Source organism: Bidens hawaiensis, unplaced genomic scaffold (genome assembly GCF_021521415.1).
Source record: "Bidens hawaiensis isolate Kalapana, Puna unplaced genomic scaffold, B.hawaiensis_p1.1 tig00023428_1, whole genome shotgun sequence".
NCBI classification, from domain to species: domain Eukaryota; kingdom Viridiplantae; phylum Streptophyta; class Magnoliopsida; order Asterales; family Asteraceae; genus Bidens; species Bidens hawaiensis.
In genome coordinates, this window is record NW_027493682.1 from 13555 (window position 1) to 33300 (window position 19746).

Here is a 19746-nt window from a genome sequence, read left to right on the forward strand (position 1 = left end):
CTGATTCGTTAACATTTCTAGCGAACCAGGAAGGTATACATTACTTGGCTAGTTCTCTAACATCCCCTAGCGAACTAGCCTTTAACTTAGCGAACTGGTTAATAAATAAAACTATTTATTACAATAAACATTAACAAAACATTAACTTTAAATACAAAGACTCTAGACGCAAAACCGTGCACTAACAGTAAGTCAAGTCTTCATCCTTCTTGATTATCCCCAGTATTTTTCCATCAGAGTTTCTCAGCAAGTAATGGTCAACATCTTCTTTGTATTCCACTTCAGTTATGATGCCATTTCTTTGAACTGAGTAGTTGGGGCGAGTCATTCTTCTTTCTAGGCTTATGCATGTGTTCATGTTTGACCATGGATTCCTGTCTCTGACATTCATCTTATAGTTCCTTTCAGCACTGTCCATTCTCCTTAATTTTTCTTTCCTTCTTGACCTGTGAAGTTGAATCATTCTCCAACTTCTCTTTTCTTTTAGAAACTGGAATCCCTTGTCAGCTTCTTCCTTCAAAAACTTTGAGAGATCATTCATTTGCCTTCCTGCCATCATGTTTCTGTTTCTATAATCATACAGGTTAAGTGTGGCCATTCTTTCCAGTTGTTCTTGAGTGCTCATAAAATTCACTTCTCACAACTATGTCTCTCAATTTCCTGCTCTCCATAATCACTCTCAAACATTCAGACACATAATCATAGTAGAGTTCTCTTGGAAGATCCACATCTGATTGTGGTCTTATTGTTCTTTGGACTTCAGATCTACTAGATTCACCTCTTCCACATTGTGAATGTCTTCTTGAAACTGGAGGCCTGAATGGAATAGACTTGGGTTTTCCAGGCTTCAAGTTGAAGGTGTTGATATAGATTGCCTCTACCATATCAGGTGGAAGGTTAGCTAATTCAACAAGATCCTGTCCTGCTTGTTCTTTAAGAGTCATCATCATTTTAGCCAACCCACGACTTCTTGACAATCCTGCAGGTATGAATCTTCCTTCAACAAAGCTTCTGGGGTTATCACTTTCCCTCAGAGCTTTCTCCCATTCAGCCTTTTGGATATAGAAGAGTTCTTTCAAGTCTTGTTTTTCCAAGGCATCAAAAGAGGCTTCATCCATTCCCCTTTGATTAATCATTATGCCCCTTAGAATATTTATCATCTCTTCATTCTCCCAAGGCACACAGGGTTCATCTTCAGGTTCAGGTTTGACTTCTTGTGGGATAGGGATCTCAACCGGTCTGACTGGTTCTTTCAACTTATCCCTCAAGGTTTGAATTCTTCTTTTCTTTGTTTGAGGTTCATCAGTTGGTTCAGACTGCTTTGAGGAGCTCTCAATTTGTAACCTCTTCAGTTTTACTTTTCTTTTCAATTTATTGTACTGGTCCAACACTGATTCTCTTGTTAAGTTCTCAACAATTTCTGGTTTCATCCCTTTCTCCATCAAGTAACCACACATACCTCCAAACTTTTTCTTCAAAGTTTCCATCTTTTCTATCTTCTCATTCTCCTTGACACACTTTTCAATCACCTTTTCTCTTTCACTGTTATACAGTTCTTGGAGTTGGTTAAATTTGAAGCGTGTCAGACCCTTTTCTGAATAACCACGCCTCCTTAGATACTCTCTGTACTTCTGGTCATCTCTGTTCTTTTTCTGCATGGCCCTCTTTATCTTTTCATTTTCTTCTTCAAGTCTCTTATTCAATTCATCATCACAAATATGAGCTATACTCTCAAACTTCACCCCTAGTGCCTTCAACTTCATAACCAAAGGATTGTTCAGTTTGGCATTCAATAAACTCTGCTCAATGTTGTCCCTTTGTTCATCAGTCATTGTCATATGTGGGGACTCAACATTGGCAGTCTTGGCACTCTTTCCTTGATCATCATTAGGATTATCATCATCATCAGAATCATCAGACTCATCTTCCTCTTCAGTTGAATCATTTACAACATCAATTTTGGGTTCATCAGAGGGTGGATGATCTGGTTCACTTCTGGTAGGCACATCAGGAACACCTTGAACCTTTTCTCCTGGTTGCAAGTTTTGCAATGGGATTTCCCTGATCAGGCTTGCATCATCTTCAGGAGTTTGTACAAAATATTTATTCTTATCATCACACTTGCCTCTCTTTGAGGATCTTTCATGCTCAGATTGTTCAGATGGCCTTTTTCTTCTCATGTAGGTCTTAGCAAACCTACTGACTTTCTCAGCAAATTCTTCATGAAGTTTTGAAAGTCTTTCTTGCTTCTGTTGAAGTGTTTCTGATTCTTGAGTTACATGATCTCTTTTTGGCCAGCTGTCAGTTGGGTTTTTCTCCATGTCTTCTCTCACTTGCTCAGCCCATTTCTTGGCAGCCATTGAAGCAACGGACTCTCCAATTTCTTTTTCAGTTATCATCTCAGTATTCAGATTGACTGGTTCAGCAGTTTCATTTGATTCCTTTTCAGGTTGACTTTTTGTTTGAAACTTGCTTACTACCATAGCCAATGAGTTGTCTACTTCCTCAACTCTTTTTAGCTTAATCAAAGCTTCAATTATATCTTGATCAGCCACTTCTTCATTAATTACCTTAGCAATATTGGCTTGACTGATCAAGGCTTCCTGCTCTGCTAGCTCCTCTGGAGTCAAGGTTTGGGCCAGTATCTCCCTTTCCCTTGTTTCTCTCATTATGTTTTCTTGTTCTCTCAAGGCAGCAGTAGCAGCTATAGCATCATCTTTAAACAAGATGTCTTTATCTAGATATGCCTTAACAGGCTCTTCTTCAGTCACCTTTTCTTTACCTTTGTCCATTCTCCTCCTCACATCCTCTTCATCTTCAGACTGTACATAGTCATCAATCTCTTTCTCAAGTGCTTCTAATTCAGGGTCATACTTTACCCTCTTGGAGCTTTCAGGTTGCTCAATTTCAGTGGTGATTGGCTCCTCAATAGCAGTACTTCTCTGAATGATTTCATCAATTTGAGTCTCAGTTAACACATTAGTGACCACATCAGTGGTAGTCACTATCTCTTCATTATTAATCTTTTCAACTCCATCCTCTGTCTCAACATTCTCTTCACTCCATTCAACATTCATTATTTCATCATTATAATCATAATCTTGTTCCCCAATATCTGATTTATCAGCTTCATACTCATCATCCTCTATTCTCCTTTCCTCAATATCTTCCTTTCCATCATCATATTCATTCAAAATCAATTTCAAACTGTCTACAGTCTCTACACCTGTTTTAGTTTCAGTTTCAACATTTACCACAGAATCAGTTGGCATCTTTTCATTCTCCCCCTGTTTTGGGCAGCTAAGGTCTTCTCAACCTCCTGCTCCAGGGCTTAAATCTTCAGTTTGGCTTGGACTAACTGTTCTAATAGCATTACGTTCTCCATAGTCACCTCCTTATTTCTTCTCTTTAACTCAGCATTTTCTTCCAATAGATCCAAGTTTCTTTGAAAGAGGTCAGTGTCAGTGGGTGGTGTTGTAGGTGGTGATGTAGAGAAAGTTTCATATTCAGGTGGTTCTTGGGTTGTGGTTTGAGGTTGGAAAGTATATTGTGATGGTGATTGTGTATGAGGTGGGCTTGGAATGAATGGATCAGAATGAATTGAGCTAGTGGTTGGTGGTTTTTGTGGTGTTGGGGATATGTGTGTTGATGTTTCAGGTTGTGATTGGCTTAGGGTTTGGGGTGGTGATTGAGTGGTTTGATGTGGTGGAGTATGTGGTGGTGATTGTATAATGGGTTGGTCAATGTGTAGTGATGATTGTGGTGGTGTTGGAATAGGTTGTTCTGGTTCCTCAGTTTGCTCCCACTGAACAGGTGCATCAACATTCATGGCTCCTCCAGCCCCTCCTTCATTTCCATCATCATCATTATCATCTTCATCATCAAACTCATCATCTTCCCCTCCTTCCTCCTCTGAGCTCAACTCAGGCACCGGCATCACATCCAAGTCATGGTCCAGCAACCATGGCAAGATCTCAAACGGAATTTTTGAGTCAAATCTATTGGCAACACCCGGATTTCTAATTCTCTTATAAGTGTCAGGATTCTGCAGTAGGTGTGTAATGCCAATAGTGGGTAGATCTTGTATTTCACGGTTAAAGATTATCTGTAGGAATCTTGGATACTGCAGAAATCTATCTACCTCTTCTTTTTTCAAATTTGATACCAATCCCTCAAAGATCATCTTTGAGAAATTAAATGGAAAATCATATATAATCCCTACAGTGGCATTTGCTAAATCACGACTCATCAGAGTCCATGATCCTTTTCGTGGAGCAAACCCCTGTATCACATGATGAATAAGGAATCTATACAGCATAGGAAACATCCCCTTTTGAAACTGCCCATCATGTATAGTTCCCTGATATCCCATAATTTGTTCGAATATCCTCATCAGGTGAGCTGTATTGAAGTTTATTGAGTTATGGTCATCTTCATTTAACCGCAAGCATCTTCCTATCATTCTCTCTGTCACGTGTATTTCATGGCCTGCAACAGTGGCTTCAATTCTTCGGCCATTTATGTCATCCATAAGTGTTGCAGATCTCCAGAAATCAAGTGAGTGATTTCTGTAGATGGCTGGGCACTCTGTGAAGGCAAATCTGACATTCGATCAAGCCATCCATGTAATCATTCTCGCCATTGGCTCGTTATCAGGTGTGACTTGTAACAGTGCACACATGTTATGTTTCTTTTTAAAGAAGTATTTGGGTTGTTCTTCTTCTTCTGCCATATATGTTCTTCGACAAGTTTATAACCGAGTCGGAATTAGAGAGCTGATTAAAATTAGGGTTTGGATTAGAGACGAATGTGATAAGTCGGTTTAGGTTTCTTTGTGAGTAAGCGGTTGCAGTGGAAGGAGAGAGATGGAAAAGTAATGTTGAAAAATGTTTCTAACTCCCTCTTATATACCTTTTGAAAGTGGGTTTTAAATGCATTTTGTCATTTAGTGAATTATTAGCTGTAAAATAGTAACATTATCCACTTGATATTTTAAAAACATTTGTAAAACATATAACTGTTTAACAAACCTTACTCGGAAGAGTAAATCTTTACAAAGTCTACTCGGTATACTTCCACTTACACAAAGCTTACTTGATAAAATATCAAACCTTGCTTGGTCAAACTAAGTAATTTAAAGTCAAGACACTATGAAGAAAGCTTACCCGAAATACCAGATTTCTTGAGAACTTAATCACAAGACAAATAATCAAGTATAAAATATCAAATAAACATCCTTGCTAGGAATCAATTAAGATACCCGTATAAATTTCTTAAATTTAAATTAAAAGCTCAATCTAGCATAAACCCTATCAGAATAAGAAACATATTTAATCAATCATACTTAGTTGCACAGTGTGCCCGAGCAACCTTCCTTAAGAATAGTGTGCCCGAACAACCTTCTTATGCAACGCGTACCCGCATAACCTTCCTAGAGTACAAAGTGTGTTCGGAAAAGAACTTCTAGCAGACAGTGTACTCGGAAAGGCAAATTTTGAAATTACCAAGTATATTAAGGGAACAACTGAAAATTCAAAGTGTGCCCGAAGTATAAATTGTGCTCAGAAAACAAGGTTTGCCCGGAAACACTTGTAATTTCAAGAGAAATCATAAACACAAATATCACAGAGCATGCTTAGAATGAAATTAAACATATAAACATTTAAGTGTGCTGTAGTCTAAAATTTCAAAGAGCTTGCCCGAAATCCTCAGTTAGCACTAAGATTACTAGGATACACATATCCAATCATCAGGTATGCCCAAAACCAACCCAAACCGAACCGTGAAAAAAACTTAGGAGGGCTAGAATGTGTCACGTGTCACCTCATATCGTACTTTATTAGAGTAGGTAGAGATAGATTCATCATACTGATAGAATTTGCATACTCTTTAATTTAGGACAATAGGACATACCAAAGGGGATATAATCTTGATGATATATGGCTTGATGTAACATTGCTTATTGAAAACATATGTAATTTGTTATTTTTGAAGGTTTGTTTAGTTTTAAGTTGAAGAGGAGCAATGAATTAATATTTATATTTTGTATGTGCAGGTGCATAGTGAAAACAACTTCAATCTGCTGAATCAACCTTTATATGGTGAATATGCTAATGCTAATATTTCATGTGGTTCAACCGAGAAAGCAAGTAATGTTGCTAAGATTAAAGTTGTGGTATGTTTCATCATTCATGATGCATTTTGTATATTTTTTCGTTTCTTGTTTTATGAAATGTTTAATCTTGAATGCAGGTACGCAAGCGACCGCTTAATAAAAAGGAAATCGCGAAAAAGGAAGACGATATCATCAGTATAGACACTAATACTTGCTCACTCACTGTTCATGAATCAAAAGTCAAAGTAAGGTTTTAGTGAAGTCAAATTTTGTTAAGATTGAAATATTGAATGTTATCGGTGCGTTTTCAGGTTGATTTGACTGAATATGTTGAGAAACATGGATTTGTATTTGATGCTGTGATGAATGAAGATGTCACAAATGATGAAGTGTGTATATAAATTTATAAAATTTATAAAATTTCTCATTTCCTTCACTTTGCACTCTTTTAATACATTTTGGCTGATATATATATATTGTTTATGGTGTAGATATATTCACAAACTGTGGAGCCCATAATTCCAATTATCTTTCAAAAAACAAAAGCAACCTGCTTTGCTTATGGGCAAACAGGTATCCGATCACGAGTGGCTTGGCTCGTTTACATTCGTAGTTTATATTATATTAAGCGTTTTTTTTTTTCAGGTAGCGGGAAGACGTATACAATGCAACCACTACCCCTCAAAGCTTCCCATGATATTTTCAGACTAATGCACCATAACTACCAGAATCAAGGATTTCAGTTATTTGTTAGTTTCTTTGAAATTTATGGCGGGAAAGTTTTCGATCTTCTTAATGATAGAAAGTGAGTTTTCAGCTTTTCAAAATTTTTTTTTCTTTTCGTTATAACGCATCTTAACTAGAGCTGTAAACGAGCCGAGCCAGGTTGGGCTCGAGCTCAGCTTGTAAAAAGCTTGATCCAGCTCATTTATTTAAAAAAATAAATATTAATCTTAAATTTTACACATATTGATGTACATAAAAAAACAATAATATTTTTAACGTACACGGTACACATAATAAATTAATAATGCATAATTAATCAACCAAAAAAATATGTAATTTATGCATATATTACAATTTGGCTTATATTTTTTGGTTATAATTTGTATATTAAAAATTTGGGCTTTAAGTTACACGTTTTGATGAGTGAGCCAGCTAAACGAGCCTAACAAGTAAGCCGCAAGTTTTTTGAACAACCCTAATCTCAACTCCAATTTTTTTTTTTAATTTTATTTGCCAATTTATACTTATGATATATTTTTTTTACAGGAAGCTTTGCATGAGAGAGGATGGAAAACAACAGGTCTGCATAGTTGGCTTGCAGGAATATAATGTATCAAATGTGGAAACAATAAAGGAATTAATCGAAAAAGGTAATTCCACAAGAAGCACCGGTACAACTGGTGCAAATGAAGAATCTTCAAGATCACATGCAATTCTTCAACTTGCTGTCAAGAAACTGATTGACGGCAATGCATCCAAACCACCCCGCTTGGTCGGGAAATTATCTTTCATTGATCTTGCTGGAAGTGAGCGTGGTGCAGACACCACTGATAATGATAAACAAACAAGGTGACAACTTTTTAAATCTTTTTTATTTGATTAAAAGAAAGTTTCAATCTTTATGGTTCTTTTTTTATAAAGTAACAAACTTTGGACTAATTTCAGTTTTTTCGGTTTTGATTATATTGTAGGATGGAAGGTGCTGAAATTAATAAAAGTTTACTTGCTTTAAAGGAATGTATCAGAGCCCTTGATAATGATCAGGGTCATATTCCATTTAGAGGGAGTAAACTAACTGAAGTTTTAAGGGATTCGTTTGTTGGTAACTCGCGTACGGTTATGATATCATGCATTTCACCAAGCTCTGCATCTTGTGAACATACTCTTAACACGTTAAGATATGCTGACAGGTGACCCGAAACGTTTATTATGTATTACTTTTTTTTTTCATTCTATTTAAAGATAATGTATGCAGGCCCACCAAAGTATCCGACTTTTTCTGTTAAAGCCACGGACCCATCCAAAAACATGTCGGATGACGAAAATGCCCTTAAAAATCTTGAAAAGTAGAAAATTTGTTTGATAAGGTGTCAACATGCTATAGGTTAAAATTGTGCTTTTTTCTCTTTACTTCACGGTGGCGTATGTGGGCCCCATGTCCAACTTTTTTTTATTAACGCCACGAACCCATACGTTGAAACTTGAAACTGCTTTACAGGTCACGTAAGTGTCTATCTGGTTTCTTTTGTTTTTGACCAAAACATGCCAGATGATGAATGTTTTTAAAAATTTGATGAGGTGCCAACATGCTACAGGTTTAAATTTTGGTTTTTTCATTTTATTTTATGGTAACGTATGTGGGGCCAGCCAAAGTATCAAACTTTTTCCCTTAATGCCACGAACATGTCAGATGATGAAAATGCCCTTAAAATCTTGAAAATGAAAAACTTCATTGATGAGCTGATATCATGCTATATGTCAAAAATGTGTGTGTGTTTTCAAATTTGAAGGGCATTTTCGTCATTATGAATAGTTAAACATGCTTTTAAATTTCATATCATTGAATATGATTGGTTAATTTTCACACATTATAGGGTTAAGAGTCTATCAAAAGGAAGCAACTCCAAGAAAGATTTGTCAACTTCAACATCCAACCTTAGAAACTCAATTGCATTCCCTATAACTTCATCAACATTAACGCGTTTTGAAGACGTTACACCTGAAAAACCACATGAAACTAATCAATTTGGATGGCGTAAACAAACCGATAAAGATTCATCATCTTCATCTTTAACCATTGAACATGTTCCTTTACAAAAATCCACAATGTATACACCTCCATATGAAGATTACTTAAGTGATAATGGAGGTTCAAATGAAGCAATCATGGAAGATGACGTTGACTATTCTATGGAAGTCAATGATCCAAAAAACACTTCAAGAATTGAGAAACCTGTTGTTGAGGCCAATAATGATCTTACTACACTTCTTGAGGTAATATTTTTTTCTAATTAGTTAATTAATTTTATTTTATTTTTAGTTCAGATTAAAACCAAAACATTTATTCATTTTAAACTGAAAAGTAGTGATTACATCGAAATAGAAATACTATCCGTGTAATCAATTCTAATGTTTTTAAAACTACATTGGCTGATCTTGGAGTCATAACATTACTATGCATGACCTGTTGAACTCAGCTACAAGTTTAGTCCCCAAGTTTTAAAAAATGACATCTTTAAACCAACTGTTTGGACGACGTGTTGGTCTAAAGTTGTAATTTTGAAACTTGGGGACCAACGCTGCAATATGACCAAACTACATGAACTATCCGTGTAATCAATTCTAATATATATATATATATTTTTTTTGGTATGGTTACAACTTGCAACCTACAAGTAATAATGATATAATTTTTATTTATTTTAGGTTGAGGAAAATCTTGTGCATGCTCACCGAAAACAAGTGGAGGAGACTATGAATATCGTTCGAGAGGTAACTAACTCGTTTCTTTGTTCGATTTAGATGTGGTTATGTCAACCCATATTACCTGTAAACGGGCCAATTTGGGTCAACCCACTCGAGCCCGTTTGACCTATTAGTCTATTACCAAACCACCTATACATAGAGGTGTGAAGTTACAACAGTTAACAAACCTACCACAAAATTCACGGGTTTGTGTCATATATATTATTTTATATACATTGTACTTTTTGTTATAAGTTTATAATTTAATTTTTAAGTACTTTTATGAAAAAGAAAATTAGAAAAATTTGAGGTTAAACGGGCCGTTTTCGTGTCAGACGGGTTGTTTTATCTACATGACACGATTTTCAAGTTCGTGTTGTGTTCGACGCGTCAACCCATACCATAATGTCACATTGTTAACAATGTTAGTTATAACATTTGCAGGAAATGAACCTGCTGGTAGAGTTAGATCAACCAGGAAACCTACTCGACGATTATATTAAAAAACTAAATACACTTATATCCCAGAAAGCATATGTGATCCAAAAACTGCAGACACAGTTGCGTAATTTTCAAAAACATTTGGAGGAATACAATGTTTTATCATCTGCTACAGATGGCAAATGATGGCAGATAATTAGTCAGTGTCCGGTTTGTGTTATGTTTTGTTAAAATATATAGTGTTTGAAATGTTTTTCTCTACATTCGATACTGATTTCGGGTGTGGATTATGTAAAAGCTTGTGTAACTTGTGATATATAGAGAAATCAAAACACGGTTTTGATTTTATGATTCGCCTCTTGGTTATGTAAAAGCAACAGAACAAATGAATATGAAAAACAGACAGAAAAAATGTGGGTAGTAAATAAAGCTTATTTGATTGTATATATGATGCAGTCTTTTGTAAATATTTTATTATATTGGTTGTTATAAGTTATAAACTTTAAAAAGTGCCAATATTCTTCATGATTATAACATGAAAATATTTAAAATCTTGATTTTGTTTCTAGAAAAAGTGCATGATAAGATTTTGTAAGGAAGCATGATTTTTGCCAATTTAGTCACATGAAAACAAGTTAAAAGCAGAATGTGCTTGTATTAATTAATAAATTAAATTATCTTAATGTTTAACCTCTTTTTATTAGTTTTATTATTATATAACATATATATCATAATACCAAATAGATTTTCTAGCCCACCTTGAGCTAAAACTCGTTCAAAATAGCTTAAACTTTACTTGTTTTAAGCTCTATGTGTGAACCTGGTGTCAATTTAACAAACTTGGAGTTGAATTGTTTATTATATATTATTATCATTCATTTTTACGTATTTTACTCGTCTATCAATATAAACTATATGAGTATATGGACGGTCGTTATAGTAAGTCAATTTTATATGATATAAAATTATATCTGGTTATAGCTCTTTAGAAATTAAATATATAGTCCAAAATATTTAACTTGCCAATGTTTTACAACTCGTTTACAACCTACCAAATCATTTACAACTGTTGAAATAAATCACATATTTTAAAACGTCTTGATTACCGATAAGAATTTAACATGTAATTTGACTTATATCATTTTTATTATCTAACTCGTGTACTATTGCAAATTATACATTTAGCAATTAAATTAATTGATTTTTTTTAAATAATTCAGAATTTTAAACTGGATAAGAAGAAAATAAGAATAAACTTATGACTTTTAGAAAACAAAAATTATAAATAGATAAAAAAAATAAAATAAAAAGGAAATTACAGCCACCTAACCATATTTATAATAATAATACCAATAATAACTAAACCGACTACTGTAGCTAAAACCCACCACCCAATAGTGAAAACGGATATTCCGGCACCGGTTCCGGCGAGTACCCGCCGGAGCTATCCATATTGTAATTTGCATACATGTTAACATTGTCTCCAATGTCCGCAGTGTCATGTACAGAGTTGATATTGCTAGTACTGCATGTACCAACTCCGTACATATATTGTGCATCCTGCAACACTGGTGGAGACATTGTAGCATTCAAAATCCGTTGGCGCTTTTTATGTGCCAACGGTTTTGAACGTTGACTTTGACTTTGATCAGTCATCATGCGCGGCAGGATCTGAGGATCCTCCGCGACTTTATTTAATAATGCCATCATTTGCTCTGGCCGCCGCTCGGTGGCTTCGAGCCTTTTGCTCATTCCAACTAGCTCTTGTTCCATGGCTATTTGATCTTGTTTTAACCTTGCAATCTCTGACGCCATGTCGTCGTCTTCTTCCTCGGTTCGGTTATAGTTTCGGGTTTGAATCTTGCTTCTCCTCCCTATGTTCTTTAGTAAATGTGTTTGTCCTCGCAAAAACCACTCGTTTGCGAACTCCCATCGGTCCGGATCCACCTTTTTGAAACCCTGATTTTATCCAAATCGCACGTTAATCCCACACTGTTTCAAACAGCTGTCTAGACTGAGAAAGTAGTTATGACAAAAAAACTTTCAAAATTTGACTGTCTATGGTTAGAATGGCTATCCATATATTGGATGAACGACTGTTTTTACCAATAATTTTCAAAGTTTAACCTAGTATGTTTAAAACAGTAGTCTGGATATTGTTCAAACGATCGTTACCAATAATTTTCAAAAGTTTGACTTTATTAGCCAAAACGGTTGTTTTGAGTGTTTTGTGGAAGACCATATTTACCAAAAAGTTTTAAAGTTTACTGTCTATGGTAGGAACGACCGTCCAAATATTGGCCAAACAATTGTTTTCACCAATAAATTTTAAAGTTTGATGGTCAAACGGTCGTTCGGGTATTGGTGAAACAACCATTTTGATCTATAATTTTCAAAATTTTGGCATTTACTCGTCAAAACAACCACTTAGACAAAAAAAATGATAATAAAAGTTTGATTGTCTATGGTTAGAATTGTTGTCCAAATATTAGCCGAAGACAGCTCTAACCAATAATTGTCTATGGTCAGAACAACCAATAACGAATATTATTCAAACGACCGTTCTAACCAATAACTTTCAAAACATTGACTTTTTTTCAAAGTCAAAACGGTCGTCTATCTCTTTTATAGACGACCATTTATAACAAAAAGAAACAAAAAAAAATAGTAACACTTACATAAGTGTTCAACTGTCAACTGACGAACGAAACTCGAGAAATTGTTATGTTTAAAATACGCGGGCAACAACCGTTGTGAGAACTCGAGAGGCTCGACGACGATGAAGCTATTGTTACCGGGGCCCCACCGAATGAACCCGTCGAAAGAAGGGTCATTGACCATTTGATAAGTCTTGAGGACAAAGGGTGCAACAATGTTGTCATATGAATCCATAGAGTTGTTGTTATGTTATGTTATGACTTATGTTAGTTCATGAGACAATATTTAGTGTTTGTGTTGTGTTGATAATATGTATATATAATATGTATATGTGAAGAAAAACAAGAAGCATGGTTGTCATGGTTTGTAGGTCCGGGTGTTTAAGATTTTTTGTCAGGTGGATCACGCGCCAAAATGAGAGTAAGTATGGGCTACCTCACTTCTGCTCATATCCACCTCTCCCACTTGTGTAATTACAACATATATTTTAATATTTTTTAATTATATATGAATTATTTTATTATAAAAAAAATATTATTTTAGAAACTCAGATGATCTGACATGTAAACCTACCTTATTCTTCGACTGTCATGAGACCGTACCTCAGGATTCGCGCAAGGCTGGGTGGTCGAACTGCCTTTGCCTAACACCCCGATAAGCCTGCATTTTTATTTTATTTTTGATTTTGAAATTGTATATAAGTTTTTTGAAAAAAAATGTGTTCTTAATATTTAAACCCAATTACTCAAGTAATTTAAGGTCCAGGTTTTTCCGCCTTCGAGCCTAAAAAATTCACGATTCCTGAAAGTTTCGGATGTTAAGAAATTTATGCTTTTGTATATATGATGATATGGAGATCTACTTTGAATACTTTCAAAAACAAGATATGATGCTAGAAGAAAAAAAAAAGCTTTTTTTTGTCAATACAAAAGTGTAGCGATATCTCTTGAACAAATGATCAATCCTTTATATTTCGTGTTTTGAAAACTATTTTCTTTTTATTTATAGTATTTTTCAAAAAAAAAAATTATGTTATTTTTTTGTTTAATATTGTAAATTTAATTGATTAATGAATTAGAATGTTGTTTTATTTATAAGTAGTTTAATTTTAGTTATTATTATTTAATTAAACTATAAATAAAAATAATTGTTTTGCATTATTAAAAATAAAAATAGTATGCTCCATATCCAACAAGCATTTAACAGCGGTACTAAAATACTCAACTTGTTCAAGTTGTAATAAAAATAAAGGAACTACCCAATTAAATTCAATATCTAGCAAACCAACTACGTCATTTTTTTTATATATTTTCATGTGTTTTAATAATTTCGTCAAATCATATTTTCTTGGTTTTCACGTATAGAGTACCAGTAGTACCAACTTTTCCAACAAAACCTAAGAAAATTATGAGAATTTTTTTAAGTAAAAAGTCGGATCTAGTTTATACTTTATACTTTCATTTTATTTACAACTTGCATAATTATATATAGATGAAGAGGTAGGTCCCAGCATAGCCCAGTTGGACCCGCAGGACTCACCTTGAAGAGAGACGTCTGCGCAGAAACCAACTGGATCCGTAGGACCCACCATGCTCAGAGACGTGACGTCCTTACGCGCAGTACGCAAGCTGTTCCCGCAGGAAATGCCTCCCAATGGTGAAGTACTCCGCCTGTTCCCGCAGCTGCGGATACAAGCCATCAGGGAAGGCCACCCGCGCAGCAAGGCTACACGCACAAGGCACTTAGCTCCCAATAATTCAGTTGTCACCTGAATGAATGAGCAAAGCCGAGAACAATCCCGCACAAAGGCGGGAGGGGGAATACTCCCGCCCAAATAAGCCAGTCCGTACGATACGGGAAGATCTTCTGTACTGTACCTGACGAGGTATGGGCAAAAGATCTGACCAAAGATACGACAGCTCATTAACAGTATGGCGAGCAGCATGCTCTTGTACTGTATGTCACTATTAGCCGCTGCCTACTCACCAACTCCTGTCATACCACGTGCATAGCCGGCAGTTGGTGGAAAAGGAATAGTACACAGCAGGCCTGGTCGCTGTCAGCCGCTGCCTACCCACCAACTACCAGCATGGCACGTGCGTAGACCACAGTTGGTAGAACAGGAATACTATTCAGCCGGCTACACCTTCTTGGAAACCTACCTTCGGCTATAAATACCCCAAATGGTATGATCATCTCATCTTATCATATACTATCTTGTATCTTACATATTATACCTGATATCTGCTCTAGCAATCTCTTAATATACACTTATATTCAAGAGCAATCTAGTCTGATTCTCACGCCGGAGGGTGGTCACAAGGAGGAACCCCCCCTTCTCAGTGACGAGCTCACGGTGTCTGTTTTGCAGGTCATCAGAAGAACCATCTTTGCCGGGTCTAACCCCTCGTGGGAAACATCTATTTAACCCCCAGATTATCCGTAATCTGCCCGGGGCCGATTAGTGTTTCTTCATTGGCGCCATCCGTGCATAAAAGCTAGAACTTCATTTCTTTTTAGTTTTTTCAAACTTCTGGAAAGATGGTTAAAGAAACTCCGGTAACCACAACCCCAGCTACTGGGGGGAATACCGGCGACTACACAGTTTTTACGAACACTACCCCGGTTACCAAAGCCGGGGCAAGTGCAGTAAATTTTACGAACACTACCCCAGTTACCCAAGCTGGGGCAAGTGCAGTAAATTTTACGAACACTACCCCAGTTACCCAAGCTGGGGCAAGTGCAATAAATAATCGCTTACTGGGATTCACCGATACCCAGTTAGAGAGACAACGAACGAGGCTCCCCCGCCAAACACTCGATGAAGTTAAAGCGTGGGCGGAAGCACGTCAAAAAGAATTCCAAGCCGAGTTGGATGAACGCTTACGTTCACTCCAACAGCCTGAGGAATTCGGAGAGTACTGGGACAATGATTCGGAGGAATCCGATACTGACGCAAACCCTCGTCATAGGGCGAAAGGGAAGCGTAAGGAAACGGACTCCCAACCGAGAAGGCGTTTTGGAGAAACCTTCAAACCAAAAAACGCAAGTGGAAACCCACGTGACTTCTCCAAAACATTTACACCAGCTGTTGCAAAGGCGGGAACGTCCAAATTTGCAAGGGACATTGCGGAAGCAATCGTCCCGAAAAGTGCCAAACAGATGTCCAACATCGGCACTTACGATGGTATATCTGATCCAGACGATCATTTGAACAGGTTCATAGCGGGGGCAACCGTCAGTAGTTGTACGGAACCTACGTGGTGTTACATGTTCCAAATGACGCTTGTTGGGGCAGCTAGAGCGTGGTTCGATCGTCTACCGGCCCACCACATCTACGATTGGGAAGACTTCCAGCAGAAGTTTAGCCAACACTTCAGCCAACAAAGAAAGTATACCGAGGAGCAATGGACAATCCTCAAGTGCATTCGAGAAAAAGATGAATCTTTGCCAGACTTCATCACTCGCTTCAACTCAAAGAAGCTAAGTCTGGGTAATATCAGCGAAGATCTTGTTCGCACTGCCTTTATCCAGGGCGCGAACGACCCAGAGCTCATCCGCACCTTAACGGGTAAAGATGGCATGCCATCCACGTGGGATGCCATCATGACAGCAGCAAAACGCTTTGCGGAAACGGAGAAGCAACTGGGTAGAGATCTCCCCCAGAGCACAAATCTCTACACCCAGAAAACAAGAGAAGACAACGTCCTTACCGCCCTACTAAACAAAAAGCGGAAGCTAGGCATTTGGCAGTCAAGGGTAAACTTTGACACCTCATCCGGCTTGCAACATCGGTTAGGCGGAAGGGATAACGTACAGTCGAACCAGAACTCCAGATGGACGCCACTCACCAAAAGCGTCACCGAGATATTCGCCACTGAGGAGCTCCCACGGCCAAATGCTCCAATAATCCGACATCGCCACAATGCTGATCGGAGCAAATACTGTGACTTTCACAGGACAAAAGGCCACAACACTGAAGAATGCACAGACGTAAAGGACATGGTCGAAGCATTTGTCAGAGATGGGACGCTCGCGCACCTCGTGGCGCAATGAACGCTGAGCAGGCTGATGCGTGTAGAACCTCAGTTGGGGACAACACGAATAAAATTGCAGCTTCAATGTTGGAGACTACATACTGCGTAAACAACGAGATCCCGAACCAGGTGCATATCGGCTCGATGGCACTCCCATCCCAACATGGAAGGGAGCTCAATTACACAGTTTGCATGTAGATCAATTCCAAATTTGTAAAGAAAAGGCCCAGAGCCACTTCTAATGGAAATGATTCTCCTTAGAACATCAACGATGATGATTTTACATTTATACTTATGACCTTTCCACACGGATATGCCGGTCTTCACCGCATACATAAGTGTGAAAGTCGTTGCGTGGGGAAGGCGGCAAAACCCGCATAAACCCAAAAAACGGAAATCTTCACGCAGGTCAGTTAAGGGTAAAGTTTAGTCATCCCACTAAATGAAAGTGCCGGTCTATCCGCATGAATCATGATAGAGAACTGAACACTAACCTATTAACAACCGCGCGTCGAACGGTTAATTTATTCAACACTGATGCCGGTTTTCACCGCATAATTACGTGGAAAGTCGTTGCGTGGGGAAGGCGGCAAAACCCGCATAAACCCAAAAAACGGCAAACCTTCACGCAGGTCAGTGAAAGGTAAAGTTCAGTCATCCCACTAAATGAAAGTGCCGGTTTATCCGCATGAATCATGATAGAGGAAACTGAACACTAACCTATTAACAACCGCGCGTCGAACGGTTAATTTATTCAACACTGATATGCCGGTTTTCACCGCATAATTACGTGGAAGGTCGTTGCGTGGGGAAGGCGGCAAAACCCGCATAAACCCAAAAAACGGCAAACCTTCACGCAGGTCAGTCATAGGTAAACTTTGGTCATCCAACTAAATGAAAGTGCCGGTCCTAACCGCACAAATCATGAGAGGAAACCAAACATATTGACAACCGCGCGTCGAACGGTTAACTTATTCAAAATACTTTAGAAAATTCCTAACAGAAGGATGAGGAAAACCTCCACGCAGGTTAGATGTAGGTAAAGTTTAGCCATCCTACTAAGTGCAAGTGACGGTCCTACCCGCACAATCACGAAAGAGGAAGCAAAACTTCAACCTATTATCTACCACGTTCAAAGGTTAACTTATTCTAAACACTTAGAAAGATTTCTAAAAAGATAAGGAAAACCTCCACGCAGGTCAGATGTAGGTAAAGTTTAGCCATCCTACTAAGTGCAAGTGACGGTCCTACCCGCACAATCACGAAAGAGGAAGCAAAACTTCAACCTATTTTCTACCACGTTCAAAGGTTAACTTATTCTAAACACTTGGAAAATTGCTAATTTAAACTAAAGTATGCAAGTCATATAACGTTTATAAAGCAAGTAATCCAGTGAAAGTAGCGGTCTTACCCGCACAAAGCAAGTAATCCAGTGAAAGTAGATTAATGAACACGTAGCCTTATGCTTTAGTGCCACATACTCGATTTTGATTAGATAAAATAGTAACGTGTTTTGGGGTTTGTTTCATGTGAAGAAAAAGGATTATAATAATAATATTAGTTATTGTTTAGTAACATCAGAACCGGTCTTGAGGATTCATAATTCACGTATCTTATACAACCCAAAAAAAGCCACAAATGAATTATTAAACGCTATTACAATAAACATAGCAAAATCATAGTGTTAAAACGACATATCATAATAGCTGAATGATGACATACCTATAAATTTTGCATGCAAAAAAACCGTATGCTTGAGGCCGTCCTTGAGTAGCATACTGATGAAACATCGTACCCTACACCTACACATACTATACCAAAAAAATTGATGATTATTAATAAATATTAATTATGTACTTATAATAGAAACAATGGACGAGCACCATTTTTATATTTTGTTATACTTTCACAAATATATAATATATATAAAGCTTCTATAACCTATTTCACTTTTGTGACATCAAAACTCTCTTTTACTATACATAGATATTATCTATATTTATTATCTATTTATTTATTCATATATAATTGAACTAAATTGGGGTATCAATGTAAGCTAGTATTAGAACAAATCTTAATTTTTTATTTAATAAATCGACCAATGAAAAGAAGCCAACAACACGCCTAAAATTGCATGGCTATAAAATTCACGTAATTATTTATTGGTATTATATGTCTAAAAGCATATGTTAATTTAATATAAAAGCATAGCCATTATTTGCCCCAAAAGAGAAGAAAATAATTAAAATATTTCTTATAAAGGTGACTAACCTCTTTAAATTGGAGCGTGAGACTTCGAATTGATATATTAAATGTTTTTGTAATTTTTTATTGTATTTTAATTCTCCTTATGGATAATAATATGTCTTTAATCTTGTTATTATAACATCCGGGGGCAATCTAGGAAAAATTGTTCATAGGTAGCCTGTGTATAAAATGAATAACGAAAAAAAAAACGGTAACACTAAATATGTACTTCGTCAAAACACAATTAAGGGTTCAACCTATGCTAGATCAAAACCTTCTCATTATATATATATTAACATGGTCTTGGATTCTATGGTTCATAGTTCCATTCAGGATCTAATTTCTTAATACACATTTCGATAGTATAGACGTAGATAAAGAAAGCGTTAAAAGAGACACAATGTGAAGTCTACGAGACTTTCTTTAAAGCTCGAGTCAACCCATTTACAAGAGGGGTTGATTTTGATTTCATGGGAGGAGAGATACTAAACATATGAATATATTGATTTAATTCTAATGGTACAATATACTAATTATAACCATAACCGACATATCAATTTTGTCGATTAGTTACGTTATCTTTATTCGGTCCCATAAATTTGAGGGAGTGCCATCAACTTTCCATAGTTGTTTCTTGGTCTAAACGGTGCACCGTTCCTAGTTCAAGTTAAACCTTAATGAAGCTCTTCTTACCTTGCTTGAAGATGCTAGACCAAATTGAATTATAGATTTATAGTTTCTCACTCGTCTTTAAAGTATATTGAAAGCCTTGACGTG

At 36.7% G+C, this 19746-nt stretch overlaps 1 protein-coding gene and 1 pseudogene across 1 annotated transcript; one reads left to right on the forward strand and one right to left on the reverse strand.

The window, feature by feature from the left end:
* Nucleotides 1-5807: 5807 nt before the first annotated feature.
* Nucleotides 5808-10213, forward strand: LOC143567567 (kinesin-like protein KIN-13B). The gene is made up of 12 exons (XM_077053959.1): nucleotides 5808-5831; nucleotides 5899-5994; nucleotides 6056-6175; nucleotides 6253-6360; nucleotides 6427-6504; nucleotides 6607-6688; nucleotides 6761-6920; nucleotides 7388-7690; nucleotides 7813-8031; nucleotides 8716-9115; nucleotides 9548-9613; nucleotides 10031-10213. Exons 1-12 carry the CDS (start codon nucleotides 5808-5810, stop codon nucleotides 10211-10213), a joined length of 1839 nt encoding a protein of 612 aa, XP_076910074.1.
* Nucleotides 10214-11404: 1191 nt separating this feature from the next.
* On the reverse strand, nucleotides 11405-12919 carry LOC143567568 (heat stress transcription factor C-1 pseudogene; annotated as a pseudogene).
* Nucleotides 12920-19746: the final 6827 nt, after the last annotated feature.